This window comes from Bacillus rossius, chromosome 1 (assembly GCF_032445375.1).
Source record: "Bacillus rossius redtenbacheri isolate Brsri chromosome 1, Brsri_v3, whole genome shotgun sequence".
NCBI classification, from domain to species: Eukaryota; Metazoa; Arthropoda; class Insecta; order Phasmatodea; family Bacillidae; genus Bacillus; species Bacillus rossius.
This window is the reverse complement of record NC_086330.1, coordinates 340,667,271-340,686,884: the sequence shown is the minus strand read 5'-3', so window position 1 is coordinate 340,686,884 and position 19,614 is coordinate 340,667,271. Positions and strand designations below refer to the sequence as shown.

Here is a 19,614-nt window from a genome sequence, read left to right as displayed (position 1 = left end):
CAATTAGTATTCAAACTACAATTTTTCAAAACCTCTAACAGACTTTACAGACATACTGTACTGTACAGTTCCCAGAAAAATATTTACAGGGCGTTAAGTAAAACTAGAAACATGTGAAATGTACTGAAACACTGATCGTGTTTTGACATGACAGTTGTAAATAATTTTAGAAAATGGTTATTGTGAATATGAACATTAGTTTGCTTCTGATCCTTTATCACTTCCAACAATCTTGCACCACACTCCCAAAATCCACAGGCCAGCTATAATTTTGATGACTACAATATTATCACATAAATTGTACCAAACAAACCCAAGGACAAACTGAAATGCAATGGCTGATGCTATGCAATTTGGCAGAAATATAATCACATTTTACGTTGCAGTCACAAAGTAACTGATATTCAGATACGGTAGCAATTACATTGAGTTACACATTGTGCAAATTGCAGTCGTAACCAACCATGACGACATTCATCCACTATGCTGTTATTTTTGTAAGCTAGAGTTACTTCAATTAAAATTTAGAATTTATCACCAGCAAATACTTGAATCTATAATATTGAACAAGTAAAACATACTAATTGTTTAATTTAGTAATGGATGCATAATAAATAAGCACTGAAGTAAATCTCAAATACCAAGATGGTTGTTACATTTTCTTTTCGTTACTATTAATGAAGGGATTTTCCTGTAAATATATTCCAGTGTTTCTCTTGGATTTGTTGTTGGTTACAAAAATTTTCTGACCAGATATTTTCTAAATGTTAATTTTTAACTGTAAAAGCTCATGCAGATAATCATAATAATGAGCACTTGAGCAATTTTTTTTACCCTTTTTGCCGCTATTAGACGAAACATAAAAGTAGAAAGAGCTATTGTGATTAATTAACAGGAAAAGCCCCACACATAATTGTACTTAAAAGAAATTGAAATAACCATGATGGCGCAAGAGACTGATCCTTAACACAGTAGAATACAAATTTTCATTGGTAATGTAAAAAAAAATTATTATTTCAAACAGAACATAACTAGATTTAAAAATACTATTTGTAGTTCAAAATTAAATGATGTGTGAGAATACATTAGAAACATACAAGTTTTAATTCAACTTACAAAAATAACTTGAACACCATAAGAATAACAAGAATAATAGTGTGTTTGAAAGTTGGCATGTTAATGTATGTATGTATATATCTATGTATGTAACATATATGTATGTAGGTAAATGAATACCTAGTTCAAATGCCAAAATAAACTATGAGCAACACCAAAAAACACACAAATATTGGTAAGGATACAAAAATGATTAATTCTCTTTACATTTCAGGTGTGGTAAATGTGGCATGTGAGAAAATCATCAATTGCAATGGTACAATCCAATAACTGAGGGAAAAAAATTACAAATTTCTGTGAGTGGTTAGGTCAAGCATAAAAAACGATAATGTATCTATAGCTAAATGATAAACATATCAGACAACTCACAGTTATTAATTTCAGCTAAATGAAAACTGAGTACGAATGCAGAAATGAAATAAATTCTGTCCACTAAGATAAATAAGTGTACTTCAATTCCTCTATAAATGCTAGACTATGTAAAGTGACACCTGTACTGAACAATATGTATTTAAACATATATACTTTTATAAAATTAAAAAATATATTAATGTATAACTAATTGTAACTTTTATAATGATTTGATCACAATTTAACGTAAAATACAATACAGTTGGCAATCACAGCTGTTTGTTCCAAGTTTACAGCTATACAAAACATCTCAAAACGAAGTTACAATATTTTTGATACATCTCAAAATAATTTAGCAATACTATTCTTTTATAAACACAGTAAAGGAAAAAAATATATATATATATATATATATATATATATATATATATTTATTGACTAAATTCAATGATTTATTAACAAATATCTAAAAATAAAAGCTCAGGAACCCAATAGTAATTTTTTTAACAGCACTCATCACAAAATAAGTTCTAAATATCACTAAGGAATTATTTCTATAAAACTAATTTAAAGACGACTTCAATTTTAGCATGCTTTTATTTCACACTGTGAGAGATTGAATAAATATAGAACCGAAATACATATGTATGATTAGCATACATGACGATGAACTGAAGTTTTATGCTGCAAACATGCATGTAATATTATTTATAAATCCATTCCTTATGGATTCCACAATAATTACAAAAGTTGACAAATGAGACTACTTTAGACACAGTTTATACTACTTACAATACATTTAGCTTATAAAAAAAGAGTTCTGGGTTTTAAAATTGCCATAGTACAACAGCTGAGAGAAACACCTAAGGACATATCCCAAAAATGTCTAATGCATGTATAAAGAATGGCTAAAAAACACTAAGGAAAAGAAAATCTTGTAGATGAGATGCTTTAATATTTTCTAGAGTTAGCATTTATAAATACATCTTGTCATTCTGAGATTTTATAGTTCATAATTATTTTGTTCCATTTGTTAAAATGTATTTAATATAGTTTATCACTAGTAGGAAAATTTTCCTAATTATTGTTAATAGTATATTTATGATGATTTATGATGATTAGGCCAAACAATGAAGGTAATTGATCAGTTCATGGAACTGGTCTGATAACAAGGACAGAGAGATGACTGAGATTGTTATTAATTACAGCTTAAGAATTTACATTATTATTTTGTATCATTGAACACCTACAACACTAAATGCAATCTGATTGCACACACACCCTTTCAATAATGTATTAACAGTAATAATAATCTTAATAAGTGTAGATAATATTACAAGATTCAATTAAAAAAAGGTGTACATAATTTATGAATACAGCGTTACACTGACAAAGCTTGGTATTAGTTGAAATCACACTTTGTAACAAGAGCACAATATAAGACAGTGTTTAGACAAGTTCTGTAAATGGTACAGCAAGTATGTAAAGTTTGGACTGAATTGTCAGCGATAAATGAGAACTGTAATGTCCTCACATCAGTTTGAGGCATTTAGTTCCATCCTACAAAACAGAATATGGTTCAGTCATTGTAGTGCACAAAAAGTGCCAGAAAACAAAATTAAGTGACAAAAATTAAGTATTCAGTTGTTTTCCTAAACTAACGGCTGTGTTAAAAACATTTTATAGTAACAATCACAATTTGTATAGTTATTTATGTATTACCTGCAGTAAAAAAAAATTATTTTTGCTACAACCACTTGCAATTATTGGTAACAATTCATTTTTAGAATAGTAACCATACCTCAAGTTTAACATATGTTAAGTGAATTTTGACAAATAATTACAAAACACATGGGGTGTATTATTATTAGGTACAAAATTCAGTGATGTGGTTTATTATCTTGGTTAAACACCTCAGACAATACCTGACATAATGTAGATAGTATGCAATTATTATATTTTCCATCAAACTAACACAAATTTTCGTAGAAGGAAGTTAAAAAAATTTTTGCCACATAACAGATAAGTAAAATCAATTTTTCTAAAAATACACCTAGGTCACAGTATTAAAAAATAACTTAACACATTGAAATTAAATAATATTTTGTTGAGGTAACGAATCACAAATCACTCAACATGATGCACAAGAGTTGGACAAAATGCAGATATTTTCCCAGTTGTTTATTTCTGGCCACCTATCCACAATAGTGACACACAATTACCTGCAGCACTATAGGCTTATACTTTTATTTATTTTGATTATAGAAACAACTTCTTTGAAGACAAACCCATTATGTCAAAAAATGATGGAACATTTTTCTTTACAGTTGTTTGGAACTACCAACACTTTACAGCAGATGCATAAGCAAAGTTTTACACCAAACTCCATTAAAGAGACGACATTAGGGCTCTCACAAATGATTTTTGTTCACTTGTCGTCTTCCGAATAAGTCACGGAAATCAAAACGACTAAACTGTCGTAGAATAGTGTGATTACTTTTGGTTGACAGCCAATGATCAAACTTTAATTAGTTCTTGCTTAAAAACTACAAATACCTGACTGTATCATGATATTTTACACATAAATCCAAATCACATACAAACAACTGTAAATTACTGCATAAAAGTTCTTGAACTGTGAGTGATTTAACAAAAATAATAAATTATTACTAGCCATATTAAAAAAATTATAAATAAAAAAATGTATTAGTGTTAAAATATGCAAGTAAAATCTTGCACTAAATCCAAGCTATTAACAACAAAATAAAAATTATACATAAAAAAATTCTGAGCAGATACTATTATACAAACTGCTGTTATTAATTATGCTAAAATAAATTTGGTTGGGGAGGGCAGGGGGGGATATAAAAACTTCTAATCATGTTTTTATTTACAAAAGATGTTGAAAAGAATTACTATTTATATTTGCTGCACTGAAAATTATTTCTCATTACAAGGATCATTACTTTAGCAACCAACCAACCAACTAACCAACCAACTAACCAACCAACCCACTGAAGCACTTATATTACTGTCTGACAGTAATTTGATCACGTGCAATATCACAAGACACTAGCTCAAACTACAATAATTCCTGGAAAGGACAAATCCATAAAAACGCTCACTATCACATGCTACCACTGGTTCCTTACTTCTTGTCATCCATCCTTAGCACTTTCCTCCTACGTTACAATCAAATATATTGCTCTGTACTCGGTACCAACGGGTCCACATCTCCCGCACACAAATTAACGAACAGTAAATAAATACACCTCTCTCACAACGGATTCCCAAATAAAATTTCAACAGCTAAATCAAATGTTAAAATAAGTTCACCAAAGATGTGATGTAAAAACTTTTCAGAAATTAAAACAAAGGTAGGTAATTAATACATAAAATGATATATATGGAATCCTAACTCGAAATGTAAAAAAACTGAAACTATGACGTGGATCGGTAAGACTGCATGGCAAATCAAAAATAATAAGCCGTTGGAAAGCTTCGTTTATTTACAATCCTACTGGTGAATCACCCTGACCGTCCTGCTCGGCCCAGCAGCCGTCTGTTCAATGGAGGTTGGTGCGAGCGGGTAAGTCAAAGAGGAATACAAGTTGCGACGAGTGGCCACGTCTACTTGTGGGCGGGGAATGCGAATGGGGATGAAGTGGCTCCCGAGCGGTGGAAGTGGACGTTCTGCCACTTGCTGTCCCGCTTGTGCCACACGCGCGTCTCCTCCGACTGCTGGGTGTGGGCCTGGCCCTGCCTGTGGGCACACACAAGCCGTCGCCGCTCTCAACCACAAGACCCCCCCCATTTGACAGGGTTCGAGGGGCTCGCCAGGTCAAGGGTGTGTCTGCGTCAGCGAGGCGGGATTATGACTGCGATGCTCGCTGGTGCTTCTAGTGCGGTGTCATCTCTACGCACAAGGCGGTGAAATGCAGTGCTTAGGGCAGCTGTGAGATCTCAGCGGTAAACATAACATCATACGGCATTACGAATGCTGCTTCCGAAAATCTGTAACGGATGTTTAATGCCAAAAAAAATTATTTAGAAAACACATTTTTTAGCCATTTTAACTCTTCCAAAAATACATTTTAAAAAGAAACATGGAAACAGAACCGCTCATCCACCCTCGGCATATTCTTAAGTGCTTTTCGTAAGCAGACACCACTCGGCTATCTCGAGCAGTTTTAAAGTGTCGCACGGTGATGCACGTAGGCGTTAAAGAGACTGGAGTTCCAGGGCTCTGACCCACTTGAGTGCCGATTCGCTGCTCATGAATTTGAGTCACGCCAGGAGACAAACAATTTCTCGAAGCTTGAAATTTTCTTTCCATGGGAAGTTTATGACTCCTAGATGAATGATGGACTGTCGCCATTGCATCTTTTTGCTGCCACAAAAAACCAATATTTTTGTTATTTTTGCAAAGTTGTAATTTGACGAAGTACAAATTTTGAATGTATTGATCACAAAGTATAAAAACAACACTGCATTGGAACTCACAAACTAGTACAACAATAATTTATAACCTCTACAACCTTCCAGTTGCGTCTGCTATGACAAACGTCTACAACAGTCCTATTGGCAGATAACAGCCCGGCCGCAATCAACATAAGCTTTTCACGAACACAACCCAATATTATACATAATAGTTGAACTCCACTACTAGCTACAATTGTACATTATGATAAGCATTTACACAAGCCTGGTATTAGCATTAAGTAAGTTTAACTAGAATCTAGTATTAACCTACGTTATTGCTTAAACAATGATGTGTTTTCGGCCAATCAGAAGCTTTGAGCGTTTTACTACCTCATCATTTGAGAACTTTATTTAATAAATAAGATGTATACGTGTCAACTAGATTGTGCTGAATATTATTTACTTTTGTTTATTTGTTCGGATGATGGAGTTAAGCTACAAACATCATGGTCCAATTTCCCAAGGAGAAAAAAATTGAATTCAGGATTTAATTTTGAAATTCCTGTGCTATTATGGATTTTATTGTTATAACTTTTTTCCTTGTAATTACACACTACCAAGTACAACATTCATTTTAGAAGGATCAAATAACCAAATTAAACAAAGAAATGGGGTCAGTTTATGTTCGTTGTAGCCAGGCTGCTGTGTTAGTTTTGTGTAGTGAAAGTTCTAATCGCTACAACTATTAATGTACCTAAATATAAGCATTCAATATCTATCATCTTTTTGTATCTAACCACTAGGAATGATTAACTACAAACCAAGGCCTCGCAAATAAATACCATATTAAAGTTGGTTTACCTTTTTAATTTTGAAATGCACACATCAAAATAGTTGTTAACTACTTTATGCCGCTGATGTAGGGTATGCTGACTGGCAGTGCGCAAGCTATTTTCTTGGATGTGTGCTATTTCCGAATGTAGCATCAACTTACTGTTTGCGTACATTCGAGTTCCGTGCATGTGTGCTGTGCATGTGCTGTTGCCAACGTAGCCCAGCCTTTGCTTACTTTGTCCTCGTTAAACCAACCGGTGGAACATCTTAATCCGTAACAAGACGACCAGGTCTCACGCGGTAGGTAAAGCGCCTTAAATACCAAGAACACAAAAGAACGGGAAGCTTACTTGTCCATGTACTGTGTGAGTCGAACGTACGCGATGCAAGCTGCGTCGTCGCCCAGCAGGTGAACATGAGGGTTCAGTATGGTGGTGTTCAGCGACTTGCAGTTCTTACCTAATACTGGAACAGTGAGCAAAAAAACACACCTCGAAAACGACAGAGTGAGAACCGCTAAGATTCAGCCAACTGAGTAGTTTATGGCTGTGAAAATATAGCAACTAAAATTTTATGCTAAGTTAATCATTCGTACACCACTAGCAGAACTCGGCAGACATTGCCCTGCCAATGTTTATTTATTTACATCTTTATACATAAAATGGATGGTTTGTATGCAATCTAGAATCTATAGTGCATTTGAAATGGTATTCCATTTTAAACTCTCTCACCAATTACCAATATCGGTCACAATCACTATTTGTTGTCATTGAGGATTAAGGACAGTAAAAATCACAATATACCATGGCGATCGGTTGCACAGAATAGAAGTGAATGCGCTGCAGCGCTATATAGTGGCGAGTTATAGAAAAATGGATAGCATAAAATCTTTCTACATGAAAAAAACACTCAGAGGAGCCAACTTTCATTGTGTTCGGTCCAATGGTGTTATCAACGTCATATATAATAACATACATTTATATATATATATATATGTATGTAGATTAGGTGATAAGTATGTTTTCATTTAAGATAAAAATGGTTTTAAAAGTTTTTACACTATAAAGGAGTAAATTATTTCATCAAAACTCACAGGGCCATCAAGAATGGTGATAAAGGGTGATAGACGGGTGAAAATTGTATCTTGATGGCCCTGAACACTTAGCACACTATACATTCAATTATCACATTGTAACATCAAATTAATGCAATTAATTTTTACAAGCAAATTTACTCTACATAGCATGCTTCCTGAACTGCACACATGTACAGAATTGTAAAAATATGTAAAATACTCTATCTATATAGCTAAATTATATAAACATATAAAAATCAAATAAAACACTATAATGCAAAGAAACACTAAAAAAACAAAAAGATGGAAATAGGTATTTGAGGCAGTAAAAAGCATTCAAAAAATAAATAAAATACATCTCCAAATCATGAGTTCTTCATATCAGCAGCATTCAAAAAGCATTCACGTACTGTATGTAAACCAAATGAAAAGTAACATTATATATATATATATATATATATATATATATACACACACTATGTGTTAGTATTATTGTTACCGGGTCATGTTTATGGTGTCGTGTGTACATTTTTACTGCAAAATGTAAATACCAACATACCTACCTACTGAAACCCTGGCTTTCTCACAAATAAACAGTATACAAAATGCAACCTGTCCAAATAAAAGAAATGAAAAATTTATACAAAAAATAAGATGATATATTTCACTAATTTTACCACAACTGTGATTAATCGATTATGAGAAAGTGAAACATTGTATCACAATGAAAAAAAAAAAATTACAGGTAGATATTTCAATTAAAACTATATCCTCAAAATGCAGATATAATTTCATTACTTGCTGATTTGGTTTACAACAGTTCCGTTTACAAAACACAAACAATGTAAAAAAGGTAACACAATACCGATGTAGGTATTAAGAGGTAGACAAATACAAAGAAAGGTCATTAATCCAGCTTTCTGTAGTCCGGCAAACAAAGAGCCACTCTTTTTCAGATTTTTTCAGGTGGATTCTGGCCGTTAACAATAGCCGTCAGATCGCTTCACTGCGCTGCCGGTTTTTGAAGTGAAACTTCTTTGGGCGCAATGAGAGTAAAATTTCAAGGCCGAATTTTAATGCAACGTTTTCGTGAAACATTGTTGTGAAACGTTTCTGATGTGAAAAGGACAGATAATAGGTACATACTTGGCCAAATAAATATAAAGAGAGCACTATGCTAATAATGTTGCTGGGCTCATTTTTGTTCTCCTCTTTGTGCAATGGTTTGTCCTCCAACCCCCCCCCCCCCTTTCACCCAAAGAACCAAAAGAGATAGCTGTACGATAAAAAAAAGACAGAGAGTGTGCGTATGTGCTTGTTTCAAAACTTAGATACTAGTATCCTATACATTCAGCTGCGAGTGTCTTGAATATTATATTTTTTACCAGCGCGCTCGCGTTCCTCCTTCAACCAGCAGCGTAGAGAGCGCTGTTGAGACAGTCCTTGCATTTCCTGCATAGATAGCACTACCTGTTATGAATTTCATATTTTTCAGATATTTGGCCTGTTCCAAACGGCAGAATTGTTTGGAGAAACAGTAACACACACAGTTTTTTCTTTGTAGTGTAAGTATTTCACAAGTGATTAATATTTGTTGTTAATTAATCATTATTGATTGATATTCTGAGCATTTATTTTGAAGAGAGTAATTATTTTGTTCATTCATGTTTATTTAAAAAATTGTCTTCTTTCTCTCTTTCTCTTCTCTGTCTCTGCCGTTTTACCCCTTAAAATATAATTATAAGTCAAGATTTGAATTAATTGTCAATGAAGTTACTTCTATCATTTGTACTGAGTTACATGCACTCTTTTTTAGTTCGTTCAGAGTTTACAGTTACTGTCGGTTTTCATTCCAGTACAGTGTTTTCTATTTCCTAGCGGGTTACTTATTTCACATTTCACGGACAGCTACATTTCTGCCGTAATTTTCTGAAGAAGTTCAATGCTCGTCAATATTTTTTATATCTATAGAGTTGCTTATTACAATTTTTTTAAATACTACCATTAAACAGTGCTTTAAATTGTATATGTTATTCCTGTTAAAACTAACCTGACATTAAAAAATCTGGCGAAATTGTTAATCTGTTATGGCCATGGTCCAAAACATGCCATATTTAAAGACCTTTCAATGTACTTGGAACTAATATTTCTAATTGTAACATTTTAAATACTTAACTGTTTTGTTCGAAAAGAAGAAACAGAAGTAGGTAGCAACCTATTTCCAGATAATCTTACCTGACATCTTAGAATGAATTTCATAGTGACACATGCAGAAACTTTATAAAACAAATTACACTGTAATCTGACATATATATTTAGAATGCACTAGTATTATCATGAAATGAAGTAATGCTTAGAGCCTACTACTAGAGTTTAACTACTAAGAAGACAGAAATTCTACTGTATAATACTTAAAATCACACAATGTGGTGAAGCTGAGAACTGTAAACCTATATGTACATGACATGTAGTTATTAATTACTTTTGATTTGAATGACTACAATTTATAGCAATACTAATAACTAAAACAATAACAGACTTTTTATGACAGTTGCCTGTGAATAGTTAAACAGGTAGGTAAAAGTTCATTATTTCATAATATTTTTTATAACAAGGATGTCTCTATGGCAAAAATGATTTATCTGCACAATATTCCATTTTATGATCCAGTTATACAGTATCCATACTGAAAAATTACAAACAATATTGTGGTAGAATCATGATGAAATTCATGCGGATGCCACATTTCAAACGCTAAATGGTATAAAAGTGTTTAAAAATCATAATATAACAAAAAAAAATTGTACAATATGCATAGGATATAAACACAGACACTTAACAAGGTATGAATGAAAAGTGCTCAGAATGGCACACACATACATAATTGAAAATAAGTATCAGGAGAAGAATAAGGAAAAAGTACTGGCATGAATGAAATATGAATTGTGATTCACATACAAGGTGAGAGCCAAAACAAGAGGCGTGAATTAATAAAGCAAGGCATTTAACGATTTAACTATAACGAAGTGTGTGAAATGGAAGGAGAAAGGCGTGAATTAAAGGGTATAAGACCATTGTGTGGATGACAGGTGGAATGTAAATAATTGAATCATAAATGGATATAAATAAAGTGATTGTATGGGAAAATATGACGAAAGCATGTGTACACCACAAAAAGAAGTCCCAACGATAATATTAAAATTTTAAAATAGTAATAAAAAATGATCTCACAGCAGAAATACAAAATGGCATTTTGTTAAAATATAAGGTGGGATCATTAACAGTATTCAAGTACTTATTATTGCACTGAAATATAAAAATTTCTGGAAAATAATTTCAAACTTAAAATGTTTACCAAAAGTTACTGAGTAGTATTACATGGTACTATATGATACTAAAATGGATTAAAATATTTAATACTTATTACTTAAGTGACATAATTAAAACATATTCTTAAAAAATTATTTAATGCCATAGAAACAGCCAAAATAAAAATTAATTATGATAAATAAAATTTTATGAGGACAAACTTTACAGTAAATATTTTTTGTAACTTTATCAGTAATAAGTTAAACAATGGAACATGCATTAGCTCTTACAAATAACACTACTAAAGTTCCATAAAAGTTTACAGTTTTCAGAATGGAAGATGGTGACAGCCAAGAGAACTAACATTCAAGACAAACATTCAAGAGGAATAATGCAAAGAAGAAGCGGTAATTACCATTATCAAAGTAAAATTTGTGAAAGTCCATTCCTTCGACTAAATTACCTAGAGCCTCTGGCTCAAACGCTGTCAGATGCGGATCACAAATTTTCCTGAAAACAGGAACAAAAATTATATCTTTGCCCACAACTAATGTAAAAAATACAAAGGGGTTTAGTGCTCGTATGAACATCTTAGCTATAAACACAATATTTTTTTTTTAAAGAACCAGAATTCAAATTAGTCATTCTATCAATATCTACTGCTAGAACTGTTTAGAATATGCACTTGTAAACCAAGTGATAGGAAATACTCAATGCCACCAATAAGAATTAACATTTTTAATTATATAATTTCCATAGATTTCACTAAAATTGGAAGATTACAGTTCAAATTTTACTGTAGGTTTTGGGTTGACTGAAATATTGATATGATGTTAAATGGGATTTATAGTCCATTTAACAACTGCTTCAGTTTTCTTAGTACAGGTGTCCCACACTCTTTCTTCACATAATTTTACTGAGTTTTCCTGGCCCACCTACGATTATTTCACAGTATAATTGGTCTATCTAGCAAGATATATTATTTTACACAAACACATTTCAACAAACACATAATGTGCAGAACTGACGACAGAATTTCTTCCTGCACAATGTACAATCTGCACTGTACTGTATAATTTCCATCAACACTACATAACAAATATGCCAGTCTGCAAAAGAAAACAAATATGTATATTTGTTTTATAAATCTTTGAAATGATGCATTTTTGACTGTGATCAGGCAAAAGACTATAGTTATCTGATTGTGCTTAAAGGCCCGTCTACAACAGTCCGAACCTGTGGGTGGTCCCAGTCCTAATGACGTTACATTGTCGCACAGAAAACTGCCCTGTCTACAACTGCAATGTCTCATGTTCGAATCTACTGGTTTCTACAGTAGTCACCAGATCGCAGGAAATATAGAGCACCAAAATAAATGTTTTTCAATTTTTTTGTTTATTTTTTTCATGTATATAAATAAGTTTGCAGCTAAGTTATTGAATATTCATTTAACTTGTGAAAGTTGAGAGAGTTCAATAATATATATATATATGTTTATTCTTCAAGGCAAAAGTAAATGATAGTAAATGAATTTGAAGCACACTGCAAAAACAAATTTGTTTGTTCGACCTTTGAAAAGCACTGGACACAATTTGAGACATTGCTATTGTGAATGAGCCTTGCTGCTTAAAATTAATAAACAGTTGTTTGTATTACCTTTCAATTAGTTAATGTAAGTAAATTTAAGATAGGCATTATTGCAACACAAATTCTTGTTAAAATACATACTGAAATTAAGACATTTAAGGTACAAAATAAAATGAAAAATTACTGATACTATTTGGAAAGTAATACTGTATATTAAGATATTTTCTGTTGTCCAGGTTTTTAAAACACGTTTTCCAGGTTTTTATGACATGTTTTAAATTCTCTGAGTTTACAAGGTTTTTTCTGTGGCAGCAAAAACCATGTTAGTGGTATCCTGTAATGAATAGCATTTAGAATTTGCTACCGCAATGGGGGTTGAAGTGTTCGTGGAATCCTAGGGTGCCACCACATGTATGATGGGCATGTGGACCCGGCTACTCTGTTTCCTTTGTTTTTCAACCCCTTGTAGTTATGGTTGGTTGTATCAAAAACTTATTCAAAAGATTTTGGTATTACTCCTATAAGTTATAATACTTTCAAAGGGATGTAATATTTTCCATTTTATGGGAGTTAAAGCATTTTTCTGTGTTTCAAAAAACCTTCCCCATTTCTACCTCTTTGGTCAGATATTGTCTATTAATGAACTCAACCAAGATTTTCCACTACTTGATTTTATGTATCAGTTTGGAAGTGATTTGTGAAAAATTGTGGGTAACTTTTGAGTTGACGATGGTTTTGGGGTCAATGGATTATGAAACAAAAAACTATGTACAAATATTCCAGAATTCACACAATGGTAACGGCTTCAATAAATAATATTACTCAAAAATCTACCTCAAACGTGAAGCATGTTAGTAAATACTGTCAGTAATCAACTTACGTGTATGCTTCATAGTCTCCAGTGTTTATAGCTTCTATCAGCTGTTCAGTCATCTTAATAATTTCTTGCTTACGCACTACAAAACAATAAACCATATCATACATGATTAAAACCATGTTCATGAAATAAATGTATTACACAAATAATTTACAAACAAATCAAACAACATTTTTTAATGATGGCATGCAATATAAAATAATTTTGTTCTTATAATTAAAATGAAAACTTGTTTAAAATACAATTATAAGTTTTTTGTGTGCATTAAGTAATAGTTCACATGCAATCAAGCCTCCAATTAAAGTTCAAACACGTGTATGTAAGTTTGAATACAAGAGGTGGTACAAAATGAAAGTCAAAAAAATTATAAATATCAAACACAAAAAATTTCAAGCACAATAAAAAATACACCACCACAACCACATTAGGCAGAGGTAAAAGGACACATAAGGAAAAGGAATAATTTAAAAATTAGAGATAACATTCTGCTTGTGCAGTTTTATTCAACCAAAACTAGCTTAAACCAAATATAATTATCTTGATTTAAAGCACAATATTTTGAATATTTCTGCTACACATTAAACAAATACATACATGGAAAATGGAAATTTGTCATAATGATATTTGCGGTACTACAGCTACAAAAATAAAAACCACAAAAGGATCAAATAAAAGAAAAAAAATTATATAGAAAGATTAGAAAACTTAAATTTTTTAATACAGAGCTTCTCATACCTATTACAAATTCTTAAATGGTGTTTATTTTTGATACATACAGAGTGTAAGGATTTTTTTTACTGCCATCTATACAAATACTACACAACAAAAACTCTCAATGAGTTTTATGAACAACAATATACAACAATTCACACACTTAATATCTGAATGAGAATTATCTATCAAAAATAGTTTGTAGACATTTGACTACTAAAATTATACTTCAATAAATAATTAGCCTTGAACTGGATTATCAATCTTCACCACAGAGTATAAAGTAAAAAAAATAATTATGCTGAGATTTAAAAGAAATAAAACAAAATATGACCAAAGGTCACAAACACATTGAACTGAAAGAAGACTAAGATTATTTATAAATGCTTATAAAATTTTTTATGTCTTTCTTGATTTTTTTTCTCACTAAGAATGTAAAGTAAATAAATACAGGGGATTTTCAATGAAAGTAGTAAATTAAAAATACATATATATATTTTTTACAAAACATACTTACATTCCATTCTAGCATTCCATGTTCTGAAGTTTGAACATTTAACAGCTGACAAAGTAGCTATGTACCGTCTAATTCACAAGAAACCACACGACTGCTGATAATTGAAGATAAAACCATGTTTACACAGCAGTAAATAAGCTGATAACTAAAGTACTTATAAGCCCAAACAACAAGGTCAGTGCAAACAACACATAAAAAGTGGTAAGAGGTTTAGGAAGAGCGATTTTGTTTTTAGTCAGCATACACTTCATTTAAACTGTTAGGATCCTTACCTTTGCATGTTTTTCGCATGACTGTACTGTTGTGAATGTCATCACACAAATCACCAAAAAATTTACATTAAACATTAAAAGTTAGTTTATTACATTTTTTTAATAGATAAACAATCATACCCAAGTTTTATAATAAACATGGGTAGTCAAATAGAGACAAGAAATACTGTTTTTATTTCTGGGGATTGATGCATGTCTTCGTAGTATTTGCAGTCTGGTTTAAGATTTGAATTCATGTGTACATGAGCCTTTGTAGTACCTAGTAAACAATATAAAGACCTCTACTCATTCACATGTATCTCTCACAAAGTGTAGGTGTCTCAGTAAATGCAGGTACACAAATTATTTCTCCATTCAATATGTCATTTTATAATCAAAAAGAGCAAATATGATGCAACATCAGTTGTGCTGTAATAAGGTATGATCTTGGCGTTACTGTACTGCACTGTACATTAAATAAGGAAATGTAAATATTCTAACAAGTATGCATGTTCTGGTAAAAAAAAAATAAACAACAGTATGAATGTGCATGACTTAAAGAGATGACAAACAGTGAACAGTTACGTGCATTTGGTTTTATTATACATGCACAAATAGTACGGAGCCTAATGTAGCACCGACAAGCCTGTAAAAACTGCTGTAACTGCAGTTTTTCATTAGTTGAGTCTTATCTTTCGTAAGTCTGAAGGTAGCTTCAGAAGAACTTAGTCAAAGAGTTCAAGAGCTGTTCTTAACATCACACTTGTTTCATTTGAAGATGGGTTACAAACACAAAGACTTAAAATACAAATGGCCACAACACAGTTTCAAGTACGGATCAGTTTCAGGTTTTTCATTAATAGGTTTCATTAATTGGTTCAGGTAGTTCCTTAGAAAGTTATTTGGTTAGTTCAATGCAAGAACATACATTTAGTAAATTGGGAGACGTGCAGTGAGAAATCCTGTGTTATGTTAGAAAAATCATAAAACTGGTGCTGACCTGATGTATCGCAAACAACATTTAAATTACAAGGTACAGGCAAGTTGTATCTGTACTCACACAAGTTTTAAAGCCTAGCATGAACCAAAATGCAAAAGACTGTCCCAACAGACAAATGACCTAACAATCAAAAATTATATTTGTTCGCATATTTCGATGCAAAAGTGCCAAATTCATATTAAAAACCTGGTCCATAAAATAAAACGTAACTTCCTTAGTACATGAAAAATAATTTATTTGTTTTTTACACGATGGTGAGGCACAGTTGCAAAATTCTGGGTGTCTTACCTGAGCCATAGGAGTTAGTGGAGAGCTGAGAACAAGTCTTGTTTGGGCACAGTAGCCTTAGCTCTACAAACCGGACACACCCCAAACACATTAGCGATGAGCCAGTAAGTTATAATAAGCCAACACAAAAAAAAAAAAGATAACACAAAATGCCAAAATCTTTTCACCCAACTAAGATAAAAAAAAAACACTATCCGGAATGCTTAAATATACTGGCGAATGATGCAAACATGTGGGCAGCTTGAGATTTTGTTTAAGCTGCAGCGTAAACAAAATATATTATGATACTTACGTACGTATTGCTACAAATATATATATATATATATATTAAAATTTTAATTTCTTTCGTTTTCATTTTCTTACTGATATACATGTTTGCAGCATGGAAAACAAAAAGATGTATATTTCCAGAAAATTCTTGTCATGCTATTTGTTTACCAAAACTTACTCACTCTCGATAGCCTAGCGTCTGCTGAATTGCATACCAGTATTGCAGAGACCAAAACAAGCCTTTGAAATCCAGCACAAAAATGAAATGCCCAAGAAAGCCTCTCAATCTACTATGCATTAGGTTGCTGACAAGGATGCTGATCAGTATCAGTAGTGAGTTTCAGCAAAAGTAACTTAGGAAAGTCCAAAGGGTACAAATACAGCATTTACATATCAACTTCTGGAGTATAAATACTTAATAAGAAGTAAAAAAAAAAAAAAAAAAAAAAAAAAAAATGGAGGGCTTAATATGCCCATTGTTCATTCTAAGAAGATGTAATTTAGTATGTATGTAATTTAAAACTGTAAGATATTAAACTAAGTATTTAAGGGTTAGTTTAGCATCAGGCCTGCCACATTCAGAACATCTTTGCAACATCTAGCAGCATAATTAAGGATGGGGATTTGAAGGTTGCAACATGCTCATTACTGGAACCAAGATTTGGAGGATTTTTTTAAAGGTCAATTTCATTAAAAAAAAGAGAGATTTTGCTGTTATTGGTTTTATTTTTTTTATAAACCTGGTTTATTAATGCAGATGATGCAAATTAAACATATAAGAATTTAAAATATTTCCTGATGCTATTTACATGAATGTCAAAGACAAATCATTAAGAAATAAAATTATACAAAAAAAAGATGCTTATTTTATGTATGCATTAAAAATAAAATTAAAAAAAAATATTAAAATTTTTGTTATTTGTTCAACAATGATAGAATCAACTAAAACTTTGTAAAAAATTTTTTTTTTAATAAGCTTAAAATAAGAATTTAGTAATAAACAAAACAAATAATTTTAATAAAAAAAAAACCATGGGGTGCATGCTCTCTTCTTTCATTTTCATAATGACTCTATCCTAACAATTAGTCATTAGTGATATAAAATTTAAGACTCAATCGTGCGTTGCGCTCTTCTTTCATTATCATACTGACTCCATCATAAAGAATACCATTAGTGGTAGAAATTTTTAAGACTACTGATATAAAGAACCTCATGTTATTTTTTCATTAAAAATATTGTTTTTATTTCTTGATTTTTATTTTAAGCTTGTTAAAAAAAAAGTTATTTAGAGTTGTAGTTCATTCTATCACAGTTGAACAAATTACTTAGATTTAATTTTTTTTTTTTTACTTTTAGTTCAGACAGCAAAAAAGCATGTTTTTTAAAGTTTTTAATATATAAGTTAATTTTTTTACCATTTAGTTCATATTGAATTACATTTTTTATGAATTCCTCAAAATGCACCATAAAATCAATTTTCAAAGTTCCGAAAATTTTGAGGGCAATTAACCCCCACCCCCAAGGGGTCTGATGGTGCTCGAAGGCCTGGGAAGCACGTCAAAATCAACGTACGTACTTCAATTTTCCAGTTTTTCAAAAAATCAAGGGCAAATGACTTCGTTCCTGAGAAGAGGGAAGTGGGGTGAAGTTGAGGTCCCCCAAATTGAAAGAGAATCAATTTTTAAACACCACCACCATCCCCGATGAGGGGGCAGTGAACTTCGGGCAAATTTCCCACCATGCCCCGGACTCATGGATACAAAAAAGCATGGTTATTGCCCATAGCTCGAAAGAGGAGGTTTTTTGCCCCTCTGCAGTTTGTGAAGCCCTTGTCTGGGTTGTCATACTCTCTTGTATGACACAAAATTATGGTACAGGATACATCCTCGTATGGGTGGGGGAAGGGGGGAGGTTGATCCACCAAACATCAAGAGTTGTAATAATGCTTGAAATGCACCACAAAACCAATTTTCAGAGTTCTGAAAATTTTGGGGGTAATTCAACCCCCTGCCCAACCCGAAGTGGTCCGATGGTGCCCAAAGACCTCAGGAGCACATCACAGTATGTACTACGTACTTAAATTTTCCTGACTTTTGTAAATTCGGGGGCAAATGACCTCCCTCAAGGAGGGGGGAGGGCAGTCAAACCCTGGGCACATTTTACAACTTTCCCTGGACCCTTTGTATGGAAACACTCCAAATTATCTCCCTATTTTGGTTTGGGGGGGGGGGGGGGTGTAGTTTATCTTCGGACAAATTTCCCACCATGCCCTGACCTACTGGATACACAAATAAATATTTATAGCACATAGCTTTACTATAGTGGGTTTTTGCCCATATGAACCCCCCCCCCCCCTTCTCACTCTATAGATCATAGTAATGACATTTTTTTATTGTCATTCGAATTACTTTACTTGCAAATTTCAAATCAATGTGACAATTAGAAGTAGGTTAAAATCAATTTCCAAGAGATTTTAATACATAGTTACAAGTGAAGCTAATAAAAGCATATTAAAATAAATAAATAAATAGGTATGCGTTTGTGTATTATAAGTACACATCAAAATATTGAGCAGAAAAAAAAAGGTAATTTGAAGTGAATTATTAATTGAAGAGTAAAATAATGTGCATTTCAGTGTTAAACGATGTATTGACTTTTGACTTACATGTTGGAGTAATTTTAGTTTTATCACAATTCAATATAGGTAAAATCTTGTTCCTACTCATGACCAATAAATCAATTTTATTCGTGTGTTATGACTATTGCCAATATATTTACAGCACCTCTATGACAAGAAAGTTAATTCAGTAGAGTCCCGCAAACCCGGATCCCGCTTGTCAAGACTACCGGTTAATCCGGACGGAAAATATTTTTGTTTTGTTCATCACACATCAGTTCGTAGGTTAAAAACTTAGATCTAAGTTCACAGTAGAATTTAAGCTAAAATTTAGCTGTAGGGAAAGTTTTATTTACATAAAAAAACAAACCATATTCATAGTTTTACC

General features: G+C 32.2%; 1 protein-coding gene across 12 annotated transcripts in view; it reads right to left on the bottom strand.

Annotated features, from left to right (window-relative positions):
* Nucleotides 1-2,050: 2,050 nt before the first annotated feature.
* LOC134528123 (calcium/calmodulin-dependent protein kinase type II alpha chain) overlaps nt 2,051-19,614 on the bottom strand; it is a 349,589-nt gene continuing 332,025 nt past the window's right edge. For 5 of the 12 annotated variants that reach the window (XM_063361422.1, XM_063361423.1, XM_063361428.1 and 2 more), the window contains 4 exons: nt 13,575-13,650; nt 11,523-11,617; nt 7,074-7,188; nt 2,051-5,230 (listed from right to left, as the gene is read on the bottom strand). In XM_063361422.1, the coding sequence (XP_063217492.1) occupies nt 5,098-5,230; nt 7,074-7,188; nt 11,523-11,617; nt 13,575-13,650 (419 nt within the window). In that variant the 3' untranslated portion in view covers nt 2,051-5,097. Of the gene's footprint in view, nt 5,231-7,073; nt 7,189-11,522; nt 11,618-13,574; nt 13,651-16,338; nt 16,402-19,614 lie in introns of all 12 variants that reach the window. The other 7 variants (XM_063361420.1, XM_063361424.1, XM_063361421.1 and 4 more) reach the window with 3 other exon arrangements.